Source organism: Somniosus microcephalus, chromosome 11, assembly GCF_052327205.1.
Source record: "Somniosus microcephalus isolate GS21.2 chromosome 11, FLI_Smic_1.0, whole genome shotgun sequence".
Classification (NCBI taxonomy): domain Eukaryota; kingdom Metazoa; phylum Chordata; class Chondrichthyes; order Squaliformes; family Somniosidae; genus Somniosus; species Somniosus microcephalus.
Window position 1 is genome coordinate 59946495 of NC_140997.1, and position 23479 is coordinate 59969973.

The 23479-nt window shown below is 41.7% G+C and overlaps 1 protein-coding gene across 8 annotated transcripts in view; it reads right to left on the minus strand.

The window, feature by feature from the left end:
• Positions 1-23479, minus strand: part of snx29 (sorting nexin 29) — an 880052-nt gene that overhangs the window by 852889 nt on the left and 3684 nt on the right. The window contains exons 1-2 of one of the 8 annotated variants that reach the window (XM_086000764.1): positions 1039-2847; positions 194-403 (exon numbers count right to left, since the gene is read on the minus strand). The exons of 6 other annotated variants lie outside the window; for them this stretch is intronic. In XM_086000764.1, coding sequence (XP_085856890.1) covers positions 194-236 — 43 coding nt within the window. In that variant the 5' untranslated portion in view covers positions 237-403; positions 1039-2847. Of the gene's footprint in view, positions 1-193; positions 404-1038; positions 2848-23479 lie in introns of those variants that run through there. One more of the 8 variants, XM_086000766.1, reaches the window with a different exon arrangement.

Below are 23479 nucleotides of genomic sequence, written 5' to 3' on the forward strand. Positions count from 1 at the left end.
CCATCACATTTATCCTTTATAAATTATCCCCAACACAAAATGAAAATAGACTTGAAAACATTTATGACCACAGACTGACCCATTGAGAAACAGTGGAAATTTCACACAATCGTCCTAATCCTGAGGATAGATTGCAGAATCGTGTTGCAGTTTACATTCTTGCATAGATCTGGCCAAGCCAGTAAAATCTCACCAGAAGCAAAGTTCACGTGCAGCAGTATTTGAGTCATGGACATAGGAAGACATGTGTGATGTGCACAACTGCATGTAAATTCATGTCAACACTGTCTCAGCAGCAGTGGGTAGGGATCTGAGTGTTGCTGGTTCGTCACCATTTTATTCTTTTACACTGATCCAGAGGATGGGAACTGGCACGTACACTGAAAATCCAGAGATGCTAGGCCTGTGGGATAACAGATCAGATGGTGTGTCAAATTGCTAGCTACACCTCTGATTTATGTGCAGTAAAGATACATCTACGCTATTGAATCAATTGCTTTTGAACATATTTGTAGCCAGTTTTTACTCTTGTTTAAGACTCATTTCTGGGAAAGAAATTAAGATTCGGAGATAAACAAACAGTGGCCCAGATTTTGCGGTGGTAATGACGGCAAAACTGTAAGCGTTCGCTGTCATTACTCCGCTGAAAGTGACAGCAATTTCTGGAATCAGCGCATGTGTGGATAAACTCGGAAACCCATTAGTTGAGGTCCGTCATTCCCTGCTCCATCACAGGTTGCGCTGTGGAACTCCCCAGAGCAGACTATCCATTCAAATCACAGTTCCTGGCAAAAACTTCCCCCATTACGCGGAGATATCACTGTAAAACCTCCCCCACCTCGCCACCACCCCCGAAAAAGTTAAGCCTTGCCGAAAGAGATGTTACTGGGTTTTTAATGGCGTATTGACTGCTGAGCAACTGTTCTAGCCCTGAAAAACTTCTCTTATATTTGTGGAATGTCAAATTTTTCCATTAATATGATTTAGAATTACATGGTTTTTTAAAAAAAATTTAAATGTTTATATTTCAGCTTTTACCTTAATCCTATGGTGTAAATCCCAATCTTTATTTTGCTGTCTGTAAAATTTATAAAAGGTAAATTAGAATCTGTGCATTTAACTTCCTGGTTTGCTGTCTTTGAGAATTCTTCAATGTGATTGGCTGCTTAGCCTCTCTTGATGACATCACTGTTGCTGGATGCTGGAGATTCGCTTGATTCGGCGCCAGATTCAAACAAAGATCGGGAGAGCTGAAATTTATGCTAGATCTCTGTGGACAGCTTTCCTCAAGGTCAGCAGAGAGTGCTGTCGCTTTGAGGCTAACCGCAAATTCCAGGCTACAAAATTTGGATTCAAGTGGTGACAATAATTATGACAAATAGTTTGATATTGTGCACACTCACTCAAGTTAAAGACTTCACTGACATGAAATATGGAACTGAAGAATGGTGCAACAAACTTTAATCAATGTTTTTCTCTTTCTCATCAAAACAAAGAGTATTTACAACAATGTAAGTAACATTAGTAAAAAAACAGTAGTCTGTTATTGAGATAATTTTTCCAAGTGATGCGTCTGCAGTGATTTTAAGCATGTAGGTTGTTTAGAATTTCTAAACTGGAAAACAGAAGCTACTGTTGATCAAGACAGGCCTTTTGAATTAGGAAAGATGACATTGAATAACAAGCAAACAAGGTTCAGTGTTGTGCTCAGCCATAGAAACCAAGAAGGTCCCTGGTTCAATCACTGGTCTATGCTGAATCAGCTGATCTCAGTCGGGGTGGCATCGTGAGCACTACATCTGTGTTTCTAGTCTTGGGGATGGAACCACCTAACCCTTGATTATTGTTTAGTGACTTCTAGGGAACAAAATATATATGAAACAGGATTGGTTGTAATGTCCCCGATATTAAAATAAAATGGGCACTCACTTTTTATGCACACATATCAAGAATGGCCAGTTGGGTGAAGTAGCAGAGAGCTGGCAGCACCCATAGAGTCCAGCATGAAAAGCACCTTCCCAAGAGGAGTGAAGAAAAGGGGAAGGGTAAAAAAAGGAAAGCATCCACAATATTTGCAACCCAGCACATCTGCCTCAACCTTGGTACAATAAACGTTCTCAGTATAGGGAATAAATGCAAATACACCACATATGAGATCATCCAATCAGAACTACTTTACTGCAACCCTTTACCAATTTTTTTAAGTAAACTTAGGCAACAACAAACTTATGCAATTGTTACCTAAATAGAGCAACATGCTGGGACATCAATAAATATCCCTTCCATCAAGCCCTGTGATGACTATTCTAAACTTACTATGTACTAATGGATCTCCTGCACCATTGCTCAATCAGATGCACTGTTTTAATCCATGTAGTGTATAATACAATATCAGAACCACTAATTTACAGTGATTGAATAAGTAAAATTGCATTTTTATTATATGATATTCTGGGAGTGCTTGTGATAATTATGGGTTTGAATTATGTAATTATGTCCATATTTTCTGCAATTCACTCGTGTTATTACTGTACGGTTGTTTTGCTTTGTACACAGTTTGATCAATTACTTTTTTTTTAAAGCCCAGGCTACACAGGAAGATAATAGGTAAGATGTTCCAGGTTGCATGTAGTTTGGAAGAGTGTAACAGTATTAGGGAGTGAGTTAGATAGAGTTGGGAGGGTGGTCCTGGAGTCTGAGGTCATACGAGTGGGAAGGGGAATTGGGGTGTGGGAAGCGCACATGGTGTTGGGGTCTAACAGCATTGGGGGGTTCTCTACAGTCTGGTACATATACTGAGGCCCCCTTGCCCAACTTGAATTCAAAATCCTTGTCTATAAAATGCTCCATGGCCTTGCCCCACCTATTTCTGTAAACTCCTCCTGACCTATATTTCCCCCTCCCAAAGAGTGCTCCATTCCTCTAGCTCTGGCATTCCTTGCGCTGTCCGTCCCTATCATTGATGGTTATGGTTTCAGATGCCTCAGTCCTCTCTAACTCCCTACCCAAACTGCTCCCTTCTCTCTCCACCTTAAGAAATCTCCATTTAACAGATCTCTTCAACTAAGCTTTCAGTCATCCATCGCAATCTCTCCCTGCCTGGCTCAGTGTCCATTTTCCTTACGCTTATTTGTGAAGCACCATGGGAAATGTTTTTGTTACTGTCGTTGCTGTCCTCGTCACAAGGTCTGGAAGTGGTAGGAATGGTCTGTTCAGTTGGTCGAAAGGGTCCTGGCATGCGGTAGTGATAGAATGGTGTGGTGGGGTGTGACATAATTCCAAGGTATTCCAGGGTGCTTGAGCACTGAAAGTGGTGTGGCGGTGGTGGGAACGAGTGCCGAGATGCGTCAATTGATTAGAAAGTGGTATTACAGTCTGGGAGCAGTAGAAAGGGATGGGTCCCAAGTTCTAGCAGAACTGAGATGGAGGAACCACACAGAGTGGAACTCCTTGGTGGTTGGGGGAGGGGGGTGTGCTGATAGTCTGAAAAGATTGGAGAAAGGCGTTTTGGGGTCCTGGAGTTTTAAGGAAGGGGAACTAATTGGGGGAGTTGGTGTCTGGCACTATTTTAGAGGGCCCCCTTGTAGACATTTCAAAGGAATTTATAAGCCAATTTTTCACACTGGGCTTGGAATTAAATTTTAATTCTTTAAAGTGCTTACTGCACTTCTACTATATTTGCCGACTGTATGGAAACCAATACAGTAACAGTGCACTTTCAAAAACTAAGAAATTGCTCCCAGCACAGTGTTGGGAAAGCTGTTTGTGGCCACCAACTCCTAGAAAGGCCATATTACCAGCATTGACTTGGAAACTAACTTTAAACTCTTAAAGTGCTTACTCCAATTTTTACTCTTCATTCCAAGGTCACATGTTAATTTGGTCTTTCTTTGGCATTGGTGGGTTGGGAATAGGATGTCAAAAATGGAGAGGACTGCCTTTGGGACAGATCAGGAATAGCTGGGGAGGGGAGCAGTGTGCACCGGAGCAGGCACAGGCACCAGAACCACGAGTTGAATGAGAGGCTTGGTATTCACATGCCTGAGGAAGATGAAGCTGTTTTAAGAACACATCCTACAGCTCAGAGTTGCAAATCAGCATCTTGGAGAACCAGATCTGGAGTCAGTCACTTGGGAGAATGAGTAAGTAGAAGAAATAGGGTTAAAAATGGGGACATTTAAGTCTAACAGAAAAGCATTCCAGCTAGGCATGGCAGAAAAAGCGTGACAGGAACGCCATACAGGAAGTAAGTGTTATGTTTACAAGAAGTGTGCTAGAGCAAGACATAATAATACAGAAAAAATGTCTTGCATTTATATAAAACCTTTCACAACCTCACGATGTGCCAAACACTTTACAGCCTTTGAAATAGTTTTGAAGTGCAGTCACTGTTCTAATGTAGGAAACGCGGCAGCCAATTTGCACACAAGAAGATTCCAATAACAGCAATGTGATAATGACCAGATAATCTGTTTTAGTTATGTTGATTGAGGGATAAATATTGGCCAGGACACCAGGGAGATCATAAGAACATAAGAAATAGGTGCAGGAATTGGCCCAAGCCTGCTCCGCCATTCAATAAGATCATGGCTGATCTAGGGCTCAAAGCCACTTCCCAGCCCGCTCCCTATAACCCTTCACTCCCTTATCTTGCAAAAATCTGTCTAGCTCCACTTTAAATGTATTTAATGACCCAGCCTCCACAGCTCTCTGGGGAAGAGAATTCCACAAATTTACGACCCTCGGAGAAGTTCCTCCTCATCTCAGTTCTAAAAGGGCAACCCTTTATTCTGAGACTGTGCCCCAGAGTTCTAGATTTTCCCATGAGGGGAAACATCCTCTCTGCATCTACCCTGTCGAGCCCCCTCAGTATCTTATATGTTTCGATAAGATCACCGCTTATTCTTCTAAATTCCAATGAGTATAGGCCCAGCCTGCTCAACCTTTCCTCATAAGTCAAACCCCTCATCTCTGGAATTAACCTAGTGAATCATCTCTGAACTGCCTCCAATGCAAGTATATCCTTCCTTAAATAAGGAGACCAAAACTGTACGCAGTACTCAAGGTGTGGTCTCACCAATACCCTGTACTGTTGTAGCAGGACTTCCCTGATTTTATACTCCAACCCCCTTGAAATAAAGGCCAACATTCCATTTGCCTTTTTGATTACTTGCTGTACCCTGCATGCTAACGTTTTGTGTTTCATGCACAAGGACTCCCGGGTCCCCCTGAACTGTAGCATTTTGTAATCTCTCTCCATTTAAATAATAATTTGCTTTTTTATTTTTCCTGCCAAAGTGGATAACCTTGCACTTTCCCACATTATACTCCATCTGCCAAATGTTTGCCCACTCACCTAGCCTGTCTATATCCCTTTGCAGATTCTTTAAGTCCTCTGCACAACTTGTTTTCCCACCCATCTTTGTATCATCCGCAAACTTGGCTACATTACACTCAATCCCTTCATCCAAGTCATTAATGTAGATTGTAAATAGTTGGGGCCCCAGCACCGATCCCTGTGGCACCCCACTAGTTACCGTTTGCCAAGCAGAAAATGACCCATTGATCCCGACTCTCTGCTTTCTGTTAGTTAGCCAATTCTCTATCCAAGCTAATATATTACCCCCAACTCTGTGAGCTCTTATCTTATGCAGTAACCTTTTATGTGGCACCTTATCGAATGCCTTCTGGAAATCCAAATACACCACATCCACTGGCTCACCTTTGTCCACCCTGCTTGTTACAGGAAACTCTTTGGTATCCGGCACCGACGGGACCGGGATGGTGCCGGTTGATTAAAAATTCCGGATAAGGAAGAAGGGACATGGAGTGACAATGGCCCAAGGTACGAGAGCCCCGTTACACAACCAGAAGTGCTGCAGCCCCGTAATACAACTAGAAGTGCTGGAGCCCCGTAACACAGGTACAGGGGACCCGGTTACACAACTAGAGGTGCAGGAGCCATGGTTACACGGCAAAAGGTATGAGATCCCCGGTTACACAGCCGCAATTATACAGTATACGGAAGCCTCAAAACCTACTCCTGAATTTTGCCGGTTATTAGAGAATTCCGGATAATTAGGTGCCGTTTAAACGAGAGTTTCCTGTACATCCTCAAAGAACTCCAGCTAATTTGTAAAACATGATTTCCCTTTCCTAAAGCCATGCTGACTTGGTTTGACTGCATTATGTTTTTCTAAATGCCCTGCTACTGCTTCCTTAATGAAGGACTCCAGCATTTTCTCAACAACAGATGTTAGGCTAACTGGTCTATAGTTTCCTGCTTTCTGTCTCCCTCCTTTCTTAAATAGGGGTGTTACATTAGCAATTTTCCAATCCGCTGGGACCTCTCCAGAGTCCAGGGAATTTTGCGAAATTGCAACCAATGCATCCACTATCTCTGCAGCCACTTCTTTTAAGACCCTGGGATGCAGGCCATCTGCTCCAGGGGACTTGTCGTCTTTTAGTCCCATTATTTTACCGAGTACTATTTCCTTAGTGATAGTGATTGTCCTTAGTTCCCCACTCCCTGTGGCCCCTTGATTATCCATTATTGGGATGTTGTTAGTGTCTTCTACAGTGAAGACAGATGCAAAATATTTGTTCAGAGTCTCTGCCATTTCCCCGTTCCCCATTATTAATTCCCCAGTCTCATCCTCTAAGGGACCAACATTTACTTTAGCTACCCTCTTCCTTTTTATATACCTGTAGAAGCTCTTACTATCTGTTTTAATGTTTCTTGCCAGTTTACTCTCATAATTCATCTTCTATTATTTTTTAAGTCATCCTTTGCTGGTTTTTAAAAATGTCCCAATCCTCTGGTCTCCCACCAATCTTGGCAACATTGTATGCCTTCGTTTTCAATTTGATACCATCCTTTACTTCCTTAGTTAGCCACGGATGGTGCTCCCTTCTCTTAAAATCTTTCTTTCTCACTGGAATATATTTTTGTTGAGTTATGAAATATTTCCTTAAATGTCCACCACTGCATTTCAACTTTCTTACCTTTAATTTGTTTTTCCAGTCCACTTTAGCCAGTTCTGCCCTCATGCCATTATAATTGCCTTTGTTTAAGATCAGGACACTGGTTTGGGATACAACTTTCTCACCCTCCAACTGAATTTGAAATTCAACCATGCTATGATCACTCTTTCCTAGAGGATCCTTTACTATGAAATCATTTATTAATTCTGTCTCATTACATAGTACCAGATCCAAGATAGCCTGCTCCCTGGTTGGTTCCATTACATACTGTTCTAGGAAAACACCCCGGATGCACTCTATGAACTCTTCCTCCAAGCCACCATGGCCAATTTGATTTGTCCAATCAATATGGAGATTAAAATCACCCATGATTATTACCATAGCTTTTTTACAGGCCTCCATTATTTGTTGATTTATACTCTGTCCAACAGCATTGCTACTGTTCGGGGACCTGTAGACTACGCCCACCAGAGACTTTTTCCCCTTATTATTTTTTATCTCCACCCAAACCGATTCTACATCTTGATCTTCTGAGCCAATATCACTTCTCACCACTGCACTGATCCCATCTTTTACCAACAACGTCACCCCACCTCCCTTTCCTTTCTTTCTATCCTTCCGAATTATCATATACCCTGGAATATTCAGTTCCCAGCCCAGGTCGCCTTGCAACCACGTCTCTGTAATGGCGATCAGATCATACCCATTTGTATCTATTTGTGCCGTCAACTCATTTATCTTGTTACGAATGCTGCGTGCATTCAACTTTTAACTTTGTCTTTTTACCATTTTTCCTTGTTTTGGCCTTTTTTTCCTGTTACACTCTTATTTTTAAAAATTCTGTCCCTTCTGTCACACTCTGGTTATTATTGCCCACATCTCTAGCCTGCTCTATTGCTTTCTCATTTCTCATTGACTTTTTATTTTCCTGCTCACCTGGATCCTCCCCCCCACCCCCACCCCGACTATTTAGTTTAAAGCCCTCTCTACAGCCCTAGTTATTCGATTTGCCAGGACTCTAGCCTCAGCATGGTTCAAGTGAAGCCCGTCCGAATGGAACAGCTCCCTCTTATCCCAGTACTGGTGCCGGTGCCCCACAAATCGAAACCCATTTCTCCCACACCAGTCTTTGAGCCACTCGTTCATTTCTCTGATCTTATTTACCCTATGCAAATTCACTCGTGGCTCAGGTAGTAATCCAGAGATTATTACCCTTGTATGCTCCAATAAATGGAGAACTCCCCATCTCTTCTTCAAAATAAGTGCCATGAGATTTATGTATATAGTTATCATTTATACTCTGCCAAAACAAACAAAACCTTAAAATGCACCAAAGTGTTCTCCCACGATACTAAAGTGGTTCAATGTACCAAATCACACAAAACTCAGCCATGTTGTATAACCACAATCATACCACAAATGAAGTTAAATAGGCTTTCCACTCATAAACAAGACCTAAATAACTCAATCTTGCTCTTGTACATTATGGGTTATGTGGTCTCCAGCACTCATGAAAAGAACTGTACAGTGAAACTTTTAACATCTGCCGTAGTGGAGGTCCACCCCAAGTCTCAGGGTGGATAATGGAAATTAGCAGATAATCAAGGATCCCAATTTTTTCATCTTACATGTATAGTACACTAATATCCTAGGCACAGGGAAACAAACAAGTACAGGTCATCAACCTGAAACGTTAACTGTTTCTCTCTCCACAGATGCTGCCTGACCTGCTGAGTATTTCCAGCATTTTCTGTTTTTATTTAAGTACAATATAAATATCAGAAGCTGAATTTGATCTTCTTAGGTTGTAGTTTACATTAGACAGTAGATTAGCATTAGTGGCCGCTGCAGTGAGGCGACACCTCATGCAAGGCTTTGTCCCACGAACAACCTGGTAGATAATTGGAGCATGAATAGTTGGAACATAGATAATTGGAGCATAACGATGGTAATAATCTCTGGATTATTGCCCAAGCCACGTGTAAATTGGCATAGAAGCAGTCAGATCAGAAGAATTAACACATGGCTGAAGGGCTGGTGTGGGAAAGAGGGGTTCCTTTTCTTGGAACACTGGCACCAGTACTAGGACAGGAAAGAGCTGTACCAATGGGACGGGCTCCACCTGAACCGGGATGGGACCCGTGTCCTAGCAGAAAGGGTAAATAGGGAGGTAGCAAAGGCTTTAAACTAGTAAGATTGAGGGAGGGATCTACAAGAAATGAAACCAGCCTAAATATCAACAAAACAGGAAAGGAGAGCATCGGAAAAAGTAAAGGGAGGATATTGATGGCCAGGGAAAAAATTGAGTTATAGAACAGGAGTGTAAAAAGATGGTTAAAAATAAAGTGAAAGGAACTGCTATTAAAAACAAACAGTCTCCATAATAAAACAGAGGAGCTGGAGGCAATCATGTGTTGCGAGGAACCAGACATAGTAGGGATGACTGAGACATGGCTACAGAAAAATCAGGACTGGGAATTAAACATTGCAGGGTATAACATATTTAGAAAAGATAGAGAGGGAACAAGAGGAGATGAAGTAACTGTACTTATTAGGGATAACATAATGGCAGTAGAAAAAAGTGACGCAGCTATCAGCAAGACAGAAACAGAATCCATGTGGATAGAGGTAAACGATATTAAAGGATCAATCACACTAATAGGTATAGTCTACAGCCCACCGAATAGTGGAAGGGAGGTGGAGGAAGCAATATGCAAACAAATTTGGGAAATGAATAAAAAACATAGAATAATAATCATGGGGGATTTCAACTACCCCGATATTAATTGGACAGAAGTAGTAGGTAAAGGGGATAAGGGAATGGAGTTCCTACAATGTGTACAGGACTCGGTTCTAACCCAATATGTAAAAAGCCCAACAAGGGAGGATTTGCTATTGGATCTAGTAATGGGGAATGAACCAGAGCAGATAAGAGGAGTAAAAGTAGGGGAACATCTAGGCAATAGTGACCATAATATAATACTTTAAAATAATAATTGAGAAGGACATAAGTATGACAAAGACCAGGGTAATAGATTTGAAAAAAGCTGATTTGACAGGCTGAGAATAGAACTTGGGAAAATAAAATGGACAACAATATTGGCAAACAATGACACAGAACAGCAATGGGAAACATTTAAAACAGTGTTCAACAGAGTCCAGGAAAAATATATTCCGCTAAATAACAAAAACAAGCTAAACACTAATGGGATACCATGGATGAATAAAGCCATAAGGGAAAAATTGAGGGTAAGAAATGAGGCATACATTAAGTACATGGACAGCAGGGGAGAGCATGAGATGGGAAAATATGAAGAGATCAGGAAAGAAGTCAAAAAAACAATTAGGAAAGCAAAGAGGAACTATGAAATTAAATTATCAAGGAACATAAAACAAAAATAGTAAAGTATTTTACAGGCACATCACTAAAAAAAGGTCGGGATGGGAAGAGGGCCACTAAGGGATGGACAGGATAATACCACAGGCAGTGATAGAGAGATGGCAGAAATATTAAATAATTACTTTGCCTTAGTATTTACCGGGGAGATAGCAACAGGTGGACATGATATTGGATCATGAGATTAGTGATGAAATAACTGCATTTAAAATAAAAAGGGGAGATATATTAAATAAACTAATCAAACTCAAAGAGGAAAAAATACCCTGGTCCGGATGGATTACATCTGAGCATTTTGAAAGAATCTAGGGAAGAGATAGCAGAGGCATTACTACACATATTTAATAATTCATTAGAAAAAGCGTAATGCCAGAGAACTGGCAGATAGCTAACATAATACCTATATTTAAGAAGGGAGATAGAACATATCCAGGGAACTATAGACCAGTCAGCTTAATATCGGTGGTAGGAAAAATAATGGAATCCCTACTAAAGGAGAAAATAGAACAAAAAGCTGAAAATATAATGAATAGTCAGCATGGATTTCAAAAGGGAAAGTCTTGCTTGACCAACCTCACTGAATTTTTTGATGTGGTAACAGAGAATAGACAAGGGTAATGCAGTAGATGTAATTTATCTAGATTTTCAAAAGGCCTTCGATAAGGTACCACATAATATACTAATGAATAAGGTCAGGGAATGCAGAGTCAGGGGACAAGCAGCAGAATGGATAGCTAGCTGGCTTCAAGACAGAAAGCAGAGAGTAGGGGTAAAGGGTAGCTATTCACAATGGTAGAAGGTGGGTAGTGGTATTCCACAAGGATCAGTGCTGGGACCACTGGTATTCACAATTTATATTAACAATTTAGACTTTAGAATCAAAAACACAATTTCTAAATTTGCAGATGACACCAATTTGGGGGGGATAGTTAATACTGAGGAGGACTGCAAAAAAATTACAGTAAGACATTAATAAGCTTGCAGAATGGGCATATAATTGGTAAATGAAGTTCAACACAGATAAATGTGAGGTATTACATTTTGGTAGGAAGAATAGGGAGGTCACTTATTACTTGGAGGGTGCAAGTCTGGGTTGGGTAGAGAAACAAAGGGATCTTGGAGTACAAATACACAAATCACTAAAAGTAGCAACACAGGTTAACAAGGCCATAACAAAATATCAAACCAGGCACTAGGATTTATTTCTAGAGGGATAGAATTGAAAAGTTGTGAAGTTATGCTAAACTTGTATCGAACCTTGGTTAGACCACACTTGGAGTACTGCATACAGTTCTGGTCGCCATATCATAAAAAGGATATATAGAGGCACTGGAGAGGGTGCAGAGAAGATTTACAAGGATGATACCAGAAATGTGAGGATATTCCTATCAGGAAAGGATGAACCGGCTGGGTCTCTTTTCGCTTGAAAAAAGAAGGCTGAGGGGTGATCTAATTGAGGTCTTTAAAATTATGAAAGGTTTTGATTGAGTAGGTACAGAGAGAATGTTTCCACTTGTGGGTAAGAGCATAACTAGAGGCCATCAATATAAGATAGTCACCAAGAAATCAAATAGGGAATTCAGAAGAAATTTCTTTACCCAGAGAGTGGTGAGAATGTGGAACTCGCTACCACAGGGAGTAGTTGAGGCAAATGGTTTAGATGCATTTAAGGGGAGGCTAGATAAGCATATGAGGGAGAAGGGAATAGAGGATTATGCTGACAGAGTTAGAGGAGGAAAGACGGGAGGAGGCTCGAGAGGAGCATAAACACCAGCATGGACTGGTTGGGCCGAATGGCCTGTTTCTGTGCCATTTATCCTGTATGTAACCCTATGTATACACTGTATTCAACAACTTCATAAGCAAAATCCTCTGTATTTCTGTGTTGAAGCATGCTACAAAGCTATAACACAGAGTATTTGAGAGCAAATAAAGTTTAATTGCTAAAATCAGGAAGTGTGACTGTCCAGACTTATTTCACATACGTTATTTGTATTTCTGTACTAATTGTAACTGCTGATGACATCAAGGAAAGTAACGGAGAGCTTCAGGTTCTTCATTTTGTGTATATAATTCCTTCCATCCAGTAACCCAGAAGGTCAGACTTACCTTTCAAACAAAACAAAGATGCAAATTATGTTAACGTTAATCATGGGTCTACATTTTTTAATTGATTGTGACACTCAAGTGTCCAGGTTAAGTGTTGTGCGTGGTTCTATCTTGGCATTAAGTATTAATGGGACATCCATTCTAAATTTGTGATAGAGCTTCTAGGTATATCTGAATCTCACAGCAAAAGAGGAAAGTTGGGGAAAAATACTGGAGCATCCATCTAAGAAAAGCAAATTCTGGTAAGAATGCATCACACAAGAAGTGTCTTAATTTATTGAGGCTTCTCAGACTTTTTAAACAGTCTAAAAGCATTTTATACTTAATTCAGATTTAGATGATGTGTGTTTTATTTACTGCTGGAGGAAAATATTGTGGTCACAAAAATCCTAACCAGTTTCACAAATTCACAGCAATACTGTTGTGTTCAGGAGGGGGACGAGTGATATAAATTACTCATTATTAAGTAAATAATTCAAATGTGAAAAACATTCATATATTCCACACAAAATGGAATTTTTCAGTCTGCGTTCGCAGAGTTCATTGTTTTGTTTGGAGCACTCTTGTTAGCAACTAGTTGCCAGATCATGCAACTTCTTAAAAGCACACATGCAATCTATAGAACCATAGAAATTTACAGCACAGAAGGAGCACATTTGGCCCATCGTGTCTGTGCCGACTGTTTACTAGAGCAATTTAAAACTAATTCCACTGCCCAGCTGTCTCCCCATAGTCCTATATCTGCCTCTGCTTCAAATATTTATCCAATTTTCCCTTATATAATGCAACGTTCTCTGCCTCAACTACACCCTAGAGCAAAGCATTCCATTCGACAACTCTCTGCATTAAGACATTTCTCCTAACCTCGGTCGTCACATTTCAGTGACCATTTTAAATTGATGGCTCCTCATCAGTTACTCCCCAACCAAAGGATATAGTCTTTCTCTATTCACTATTAAAATCCTTTATAATTTAACCAAAAATTCTATTGAATCCCCTCTTAGCCTTGGCTGCTCCAGTAGAAATAGTCGGAGTATCTCAAGTTTCTCCTCACAACTATGGTTTGCCCTCCCTGGCATCATCCTGGTGAATCTACGCTGTTCTTCTAATGGCTTTAATTTTTTTTTATATAATGGGACACCTAAAATTGCATCCAGTATTCTAAATTTTGCCTAACCGATGTTTTGCACAATTTTAGGTGTTAGCCATGGCTCACCTCTTAGTCAGAGGGCTGTGGGTTCAAGTCCTACTACAAAGTATATCACTAATTTATTAAGTTAAATCGTTGAGCCAGAGAGAACAGGGCAACAGTGCTGGGAAATAACATATATGCAAGGTCACACTAGGACGATATGACAACGCTGAAAGCAAGAGGACAACGACCGTGGACAACTTGCCGCAGTGTCCCCAGAATCAAAGCTCCAACATCCCAGAGGATGTCGACATATAGTTTTTCCCTTGCAAATGTCACCACAACAGTATTACTCAAAATTATGGCACAGGAAGTAAGGTGAAGTACATACAGTTGCAAGACTTTTAATATATTATGGATTTCTGATTTGTTAATCTATCTCAATATCAAACTGACATTAGATCAACTGTAGTTATACTGGACATTTGGCATCATTGTAATGTCAGCTGTGCAATGAGACATTTTTAGGATGTTTCAGGTGATTATAAGAGTCTAAATGGGGTAGAAGAGCAAAGGGATCTCAGGGTTCAGATACACAAATCACTAAAAGTAGCAATGCAGGTTAATAAGGCCATAAAAAAGCAAACAAAGCACTGGGGTTCGTCTTTAGGGGGGGGGGAGAATTGAAAAGCAGAAGAGTTACGTTAAACATTTATAGAACCTTGGTTAGACCATATGGAGTACTGTGCACAGTTCTGGTCTCCATATTATAAAAAGGATATAGAGGAACTGGAGAAGGTGCAAAAATGATTTACAAGGGTGATAGCAGAACTGAGATGTTATACCTATCAGGAAAAATGGAATAGGCTGGGGCTCTCTAGAAAAGAGAAGTTGGAGGGGTGACCGGATAAAGATCTTTCAAATTATGAAGCGGTTTGAAAAGGTAGGTGTAGAGAAAAGGTTTCCACTTATTGGGGGAGTGGGGGACCAAAAATATCAGATAGTCACATAAATCCAACAGGGAATTCAGGAGAAACTTCTTTACGCAGTGTGGTTAGAATGTGGAACTCGCTACCACAAAGAATAGTTGAGGTGAACAGCATAGATGCATTTAAAGGGAGTTAGATAAACACATGAGGGAGAAAGAAATAGAAGGTTCCAGAATAGAATCATAGAATGGTTACAGCACGGAAGAGCCCGTGCCAACTCTCAGCTAGTCCCACTCCCTGCCTTTTCCCCATAGTCCTGCAATTTTTTTTCCTTCAGATACCTATCCAACTCCCTTTTGAAAGATAAGATTGAGTCTGCCTCCACCACCCTTTCAGGCAGCGCACTCCAGATCTTAGCCACTCGCTGTGTAAAAAAGTTTTTTCTCATGTCGCCTTTGGTTCTTTTGCCAATCACCTTAAATCTGTGTCCTCTGGTTCTCGACCCTTCTGCCAGTGGGAACAGTTTCTCTCTATCTACCCTGTCCATACCCCTCATGATTTTGAACACCTCTATCAAATCTCCTCTCAATCTTCTCTGCTCTAAGGAGAACAACCGCAGCTTCTCCAGTCTATCATCGTAACTGAAGTCCCTCATTCCTGGAATCATTCTCATAAATCTTTTCAGCACCCTCTCTAAGGCCTTCACATCCTTCCTAAAGTGTGGGGCCCAGAATTGGACACAGTACTCCAGTTGGTGCCGAACAATTGTTTCATGCAGGTTCATCATAATATCCACACATTTGTATTCTATACCTCTATTTATGAAGCCCAGGATCCCGTAAACCTTTTTAACTGCTTTCTCAACCTGCCCTGTCACCTTCAACGATTTATGCACACTTACCCCCAGGTCTCTCTGTTCATGCACCCCCTTTAGGATTGTACCCTTTAGTTTATATGTCCTCTCCTCATTCTTTCTACCAAAATGCATCACTTCACACTTTTCTGCGTTAAATTTCATCTGCCACGTGTCCGCCCATTTTACCAGCCTGTCTAGGACTTCCTGAAGTCTATCACTCTCCTCCTCACTGTTCACTATACTTCCAAGTTTTGTCATCTGCAAATTTTGAAATTGTGCCCTGTACCCCACGTCCAAGTCATTAATATATATCAAGAAAAGCAGTGGTCCTAGAACCGACCCCTGGGGAACACCACTGTATACCTTCCTCCAGTCTGAAAAACAACCATTCACCACTACTCTCTGTTTCCTGTCACTTAGCTAATTTCATATCCAGGCTGCCACTGTCCCTTTTATTCCATGGGTTTCAATTCTGCTGGCAAGCCTATTATGTGGCACTTTGCCAAACGCCTTTTGGAAATCCATGTACACTATGTTAAACGCATTATCCTCATCAACCCTCTCTGTTACCTCATCAAGTTGGTTAAATACGGTTTGCCTTTAACAAATCCGTGCTGGCTTTCCTTAATTAGTCCACTCCTATCTAAGTGACTGTTGATTTTTTCCCTGATTACTGTTTCTAAAAGCTTCCCCACTACCGAGGTTAAACTGACTGGCCTGTAGTTGCTGGGTATATCTTTACACCCTTTTTTGAACAATGGTGTAACATTTGCAATTCTCCAGTCCTCTGGCACCACCCCCCGTATCTATGGAGGATTGGAATATTATGGCCAGTACCTCCGCGATTTCCACCCTCAATTCCCTCAGCATCCTAGGATGCATCCTATCCGCTCCTGGTGATTTATCTACTTTAAGTACAGCCAGCCTTTCTAATACCTCTAACAATTTTTATCCCATCAAGTGTCTCTACTACCTCCTCCTTCACTATGTCTATGGCAGCATCCTCTTCCTTGGTGAAGACAGATGCAAAGTAATCATTTAGTACCTCAGTTATACCATCTGCCTCCATGCATAGGTCTCCTTTTTGATCCCTGATCGGCCCCACCCCTCCTCTTACTACCCTTTTACTATTTATATGCCTATAGCAGACTTTTGGATTACCTTTTATGTTGGCTGCCATTCTATTCTCATATCCTCTCTTTGCCCCTCTTATTTTCTTTTTCACTTCTCCTCTGACCTTTCTATATTTAGCCGGATTCTCAGATGTATTTACAACCTAACATCTGTTATATGCACTCTTTTTATGCTTTACCCTGTTCCTGGGACTAGGGACAGGGTCACTAGCAAGGCTTGGAAGCTAAGCAGAGCCAGGCCTGGTTAGTACCTGGAGGGGTGACCATCAGGGAAGACCAGGTGCAGAAGGTCACGGAAAGAGCCCCGAGGAGGGGCGGTTGGTGAGAAGGTCACGGAAGGAGCCCCGGGAGGGGCAGCTGGTGAGCAGGCCCGGGCGTTGGGCTGAAGATTGTCGGACAGGAGGAATGGTGGAAATGGAATGGCGGCGCGCACAGACGCAGCGGCTTTGCTTCTCCCAGGACGGTGCTATTTACGTTTAATGTTATTTGTACTGGACTCATGGGAGCTTGCAAGATCACATTTCGTTGTTCATGTACTTGTGCATTGTACAATGACAATGAAGTTGAATTATTATTATTCTCTATCTATTTCGTCATCCAGGGAGCTCTGATTTTAGTTGCCCTACCTTTCTCTCTCGTGGGAATGTACCTCGACTGTTCCTGAACTATTTCCTCTTTAAAGGCCGCTTCAGTTTTGCCTGCCAATCTTTGATTCCAGTTTACCTGGGCAAGATCCGTTCTCATCCCACTGAAATTGGCCTTCCCCAAGTTAAACATTTTTACTCTAGATTGCTCCTTGTTATTTTCCATAGCTAATCTAAACCTTATGATATTATGATCACTGTTCCCTAAATGTTCACCTACTGGCACTCCAGTTGACCTACCTCATTCCCCAGAACCAGTTCCAGCAAGGCCTCCTCCCTCGTCGGGCCAGAAACATACTGATCAAGAAAGTTCTCCTGAACACACTTCAGAAATTCTTCCCCTTCTCTGCCCTTAACACTATTACGATCCCAGTCTATATGGGGATAGTTGAAGTCCCCCATTTTTACTACGCTATAGTTCTTGCACCTCTCTGTAATTTCTCTGCAAATGTGCTCCTCCATATCTTTACCAGTATTTGGTGGTCTATAGAATACACCTAGTAGTGTAATGGCACCTCTATTATTTCTTAACTCTAGCCATATAGATTCTGACCGTGACCCCTCCAGCACCTCCTCCCTCACCAGCACTGTAACATTCTCCTTAACCATTACTGCCACACCACCCTCTATCTTTCCTTCCCCATCATTCCTGAACACCTAACCAGGAATATTTAATACCCAATCCTGCCCTTTTTTGAGCCAGGTCTCAGTTACCGCCACAACATCAGATTCCCATGTGGCTATTTGTGCCTGCAGCTCACTTACCTTGTTTACTATGCTTCGTGCGTTCACATACATACACTATAAACCTATCTTAGACCATCCTGTATTCTCTCTTAGTTGGACCCCAGCTATTACCTTACTATTTCTTACTTTAGTGCTCTCTGCCTCTCCCAATCCTTTGAGCACTTTATTTCTCCTTTCTAATGTTATATCCTGGTGCCCATCCCCCTGCCAAATTAGTTTAAACCCTCCCCAACAGCACCAGCAAACCTCCCCGTGAGGATATTGGTTCCGGCCCTGTTGAGATGCAACCCGTCCGGCCTGTACAGGTCCCACCTCCCTCAGAACCAGTCCCAAAGCCCCAGGAATCTGAAGCCCTCCCTCCTGCACCATCTCTCCAGCCACGCATTCATCTGCTCTATCCTCCTATTTCTATACTCACTTGCGCGTGGCACCGGGAGGAATCTGGAGATTACTACCTTTGAGGTTCTGCTTTTTAATTTCTTTCCTAGCTCCCTAAAACCTGCCTGCAGTACCTCATCCCTCTTTCTACCTATGTCGTTGGTACCAATGTGGGCCATGACCTCTGGCTGTTCACCCTCCCCCCTCAAAATGTTCTGCTGATAGTGTTAAATGAAGAGGGGTAGGAGGAGGCTCGTGTGGCACATAAACACCAGCATGGACCAGTTGGGCCGAATGGGCTGTTTCTGTGCTGTACATTCTATGTAATTCTATGTATTGTTAATTATGTCATCTGTTCCCTTTTAATCTGCATGAATTACTTCAAACTTGTACATTCACAAAAGTACTTAAAGGAACTAAATTTTCTTCAGGCATTCCAAATGACATCATGCTGTTACTAATGTCACACAGTTCATCAGAACGTCATACTTGTAAAAAAAAGTTACAAACTGAAGTCTGGTGCATAAAATAAGGAGCTCTTTGATGTATACAAGGAAAAACTTGCACTTCAATACAGCATTTATTCTCCAAATGCACGTAACGAGAGCATTCAACAGACAACTGCACACTGTTAACATCTGAGGGCAAAACTAATCTACAATTCAAAAGAGTTTCTACTGTACACAGAAATGGGTTAAAATTAGATTCAGGCTTTGGTTAGTGTTCTGGGAGAAATTGATAGTCATTATGTACCAACACATGGCAAAAAAAACTCGTAACACTAACGTTATGTTTTTGTGTTTTTACACCAGTTATTCTTCTCGAGTTCAGCATCACCAGCCACTTCCGCAAGCAGACCCCCCCCCACCCCCTCTCCACCAATCCCCTACAAATAGAGCATGCCCTTACCATCCCAATATCTAGGTAAATGTAGTGAAGCCAAGGATCCAAATCAGAAGCTTTGCCACTTAAGTCCAGTTTATTAGAATGGATTGCATGTTACCAGATAATCCCATCTTCCGTGGGCAGAAGAACATACACTTCATCTGACTGTGGCTCAGGCTATAAGCCAACACAACAAATTTATTTAACATTAAACAGGTAAACAAACAATATTCAGTCCAACCAGTATATTTAAAGTCATTAGAACCATGACCATTTCTCCTCCAAATGTCCAAACAACAAAGTTACTTCTCCTGCACTAACACTCAACATAAAATTGATTCTTGAAGCACAGTTGCTCACTTTTTACATGGAGAAGTACGACCAAGGTATTAATTTAGCCCAGTCCCTCTGCTGGCTTCAGCCCCACTAGTAACTGCAATAAAGTCAACCACATTTAAATCATTCAAAATCCTTTGACGGTGTCCTAAAACAAAGAACATTTTTAAAAATTGTCTTCCGAACTACATTAAATGTTAAGCCATTCACAGGATTCTAACACAGACAATGCTTGTGGACCAGGCCTCAACTTTCTGTGGGTCAGTGGATTCAAACTGAATAGCTTGGCCACTTAAACATAACATAATCAAGCCACCGAGCTCCACAGCAACCACGAGTAGTACCATTGTCCATGGATCCAGGTCCTAACACAGATCAGGCAGCAGGAGTTCATGCCTTGAGTTGAACTTGAAGGTACGATAACAAAAGAAGAGAAGCCAATATTACAATAGCTAGGACAAAACTGATTAATTTTCTCACATAAAACTCATAACATTGGTTGTTATGTGAGCCTGTAACAGCTTCCTCATTGAGTTCACAAACTGGTTTCTAAAACTGGTTTCTAATATTAAGAGTGACAATGATTCTGCAATTATCATCAAAACCAACCACACGTACAGATAGGTATTTTACATGGAAATACAAGTTTCACTCTCAATAAACATGCTTAATAGCAGTTTTCCCCAACTCCTTTAATTTCTGTTCCTTCTTGTGTCCTAGCAGAAAAGTTGACAGATGACCTGCTTCTCGTCTTCTGCCAATGCTGCTCTTTTGCCAGCCACCAGGCAGTGCTGACATAATCTGAGTAAATGACAACCTACTAAGTGTCACTCATTTTGATTTTAAAATATCACCTATCAATGCAAATCACTCTTATAAATAACTACTCCCATGTTGAAATGAGTGTGCCAACTTTGTCACTTATACTGATTATAAATTGCAGTCCTCATTTTCTCCAGCGTTGACAACTCAAAGAGCTTGGCCTCCGTTCAACATCTCTCCAAAACTGATGTGGGGAATCCCAGGCACAAAATTATTTCCTAGTATTCTGTACTGCAAGTGAAGAACATCAATCTATATTTAGATTAGGCTCACTTTGGGTCACAAACATGGTATTAGCTCCTTTAAAAAAAAAATCATTTAACAATTTGTTAATGGGCACTTTTAACAGAAATGGAACTCAAGTTTTACCTACTAACTCAGGTTTTTTAATATAGGAGGTGAATGGTTACCTATAGTATTTTCTATTTGAGTACTTTGTCCTTTTCTTAATAAAAGAAAAATGTAGGGTCCTGTGTTGTTAATACTAAATTCAAGATCGGACACTGTAGGCGGTTAAGAAGGCAAATGGCATGTTGGCCTTCGTAGCGAGAGGGTTTGAGTACAGGAACAAGGATGTCTTGCTGCAGTTATACAGGGCCTTGGTGTGACCACATCTTGAGTATTGTGTGCAGTTTTGGTCACCTTATCTGAGGAAGGATGTTCTTGCCATGGAAGGAGTTCAGCGAAGATTCACCAAACTGATACCTGGGATGGCAGGAATGACGTATGAAGAGAGATTGGGTCGATTGGGCTTGTACTCGCTGGAGTTTAGAAGAATGAGAGGGGATCTCACTGAAACTTATAAAATTCTGACAGGACTGGACAGACTAGCTGCAGGAAGGATGTTCCCAATGGTCAGGGAGTCCAGAACCAGGGGTCACAGTCTAAGGATAAGGGGTAAGCCATTTAGGACAGAAATCAGGAGGAATTTCTTCACCCAGAGAGTGGTGAACCTGTGGCATTCTCTACCACAGAAGGCAGTAGAGGCCAATACATTAAATATATTCAAGAAGGAGTTGGATATATTTCTTAAGGCTAAAGGGATCAAGGGGTATGGGGAGAAAGCAGGGACCGGGTACTGAATTCGGATGATCAGCCATGATCGCATTGAATGGCGGAGCAGGCTCAGGAGGCCGAATGGCCTACTCCTGCTCCTATCTTCTATGTTTCTATGTTATGATTCCAAAATGCTAATCTTGACAAAGCCAATAAATATCTGAAACTTTAAATGTACATGGAATGTTCAAATTTTCAGCACCATTCAGAGTTGGCCAAAAAACAAAATAAATTATAACCTCTCTCCCGTGTTACCAGATGTCAGGCACAACAAAACATAATGATCATTTATATTATTTTTTACACTCAATATCAATGTCAATCACCCACTGCAACATGTGTAAAAGAAAAGCAACTGTTTCCTCCCAAGGGAAATGTCATCTGCTGCATTTAACACAATTGAGAGCAATATCAGACTAATGAAGATTTCATTAACAGGTAAACAGTTGAATTTTCTATCTTTTTAACACTGTTTATGTTCCTGGTTTGTTAGTTACAATTAACTGTCACTCTCAGTAATACCAAAAGTAGATGGTTTTATAATTACAGGAGACATGTTAACACTATTTGTCACTATAAACATTACAAATTCAGAATAACCAAACCCCATTTTGGGTATTTACAGTAGTTCTTTTTCCTGAACTGTCTACATGCTTAGTTACCACTGGTATAGATTGTGACAGACTCAACACTGAACAAGCATGGTACAGCCAGTTCATCTGCGACTGGATTATGTTTTTATATAACATCTGGGGGCTTGTGCCAAAATTGGGAGAGCTGTCCCACAGACTAGTCAAGCAACAGCCTGACATAGTCATAATTACCAAATCATACCTTACAACCAATGTCCCAGACACCACCATCACCAGGTATGTTCTGTCCCACCAGCAGGACAGACCCACCAGAGGTGGTGGCACCGTGGTATACAGTCGGGAGGGAGTAGCCCTGGGAGTCCTCAACATTGACTCAGGACCCCATGAGGTCTCATGGCATCAAGTCAAACATGGGCAAGGAAACCTCCTGCTAATTACCACCTACCGCCCTCCCTCAGCTGATGAATCAGTACTCCTTCATGTTGAACACCAATTGGAAGAAGCACTGAGAGTAGCAAGGGCACAAAATGTCCTCTGGGTGGGGGACTTCAATGTCCATCACCAAGAGTGGCTCGGTAGCACCACAACTGACCGAGCTGGCCGAGTCCTAAAGGACATAGCTGCCAGACTGGGTCTGCGTCAGGTGGCGAGGGAACCAACAAGAGGGAAAAACCTACTTGATCTCGTCCTCACCAATCTATCTGTTGCAGATGCATCTGTCCATGACAGCATTGGTGGAAGTGACCACCGCACAGTCCTTGTGGAGACGAAGTCCCGTCTTCATGTTGAGGATACCCTCCACCGTGTTGTGTGGCACTACCACCGTGCTAAATGGGACAGATTTCGAACAGATCTGGCAACTCAAAACTGGGCATCCATGAGGCGCTGTGGGCCATCAGCAGCAGCAGAATTGTATTCAACCACAATCTGCAACCTCATGGCCCGGCATATCCCTCACTCTACCATTACCATCAAGCCAGAAGATCAACCCTGGTTTAACGAAGAGTGCAGGAGAGCATGCCGGGAACAGCACCAGGCATACCGAAAAATGAGGTGTCAACCTGGTGAGGCTACAACACAGGACTACTTGCATGCCAAACAACGGAAGCAACATGCGATAGACAGAGCTAAGCAATCTCACAACCATCGGATCAAATCAAACCTCTGCAGTCTTGCCACATCCAGTCGTGAGTGGTGGTGGACAATTAAACAATTAACAGGAAGAGGAGGCTCCAAAAATATCCCCATCCTCAATGATGGTGGAGCCCAGCACGTGAGTGCAAAAGACAAGGCTGAAGCATTTGCAACTATCTTCAGCCAGAAGAGCCGAGTGGCTGATCCATCTCGGCCTCCTCCTGAGGTCCCCAGCATCACAGATGCCAGTCTTCAGCCCATTCAATTCACTCCATGTGATGTCAAGAAACGGCTGAAGACACTGGATACTGCAAAGGCTATGGGCCCTGACAACATTCCGGCAA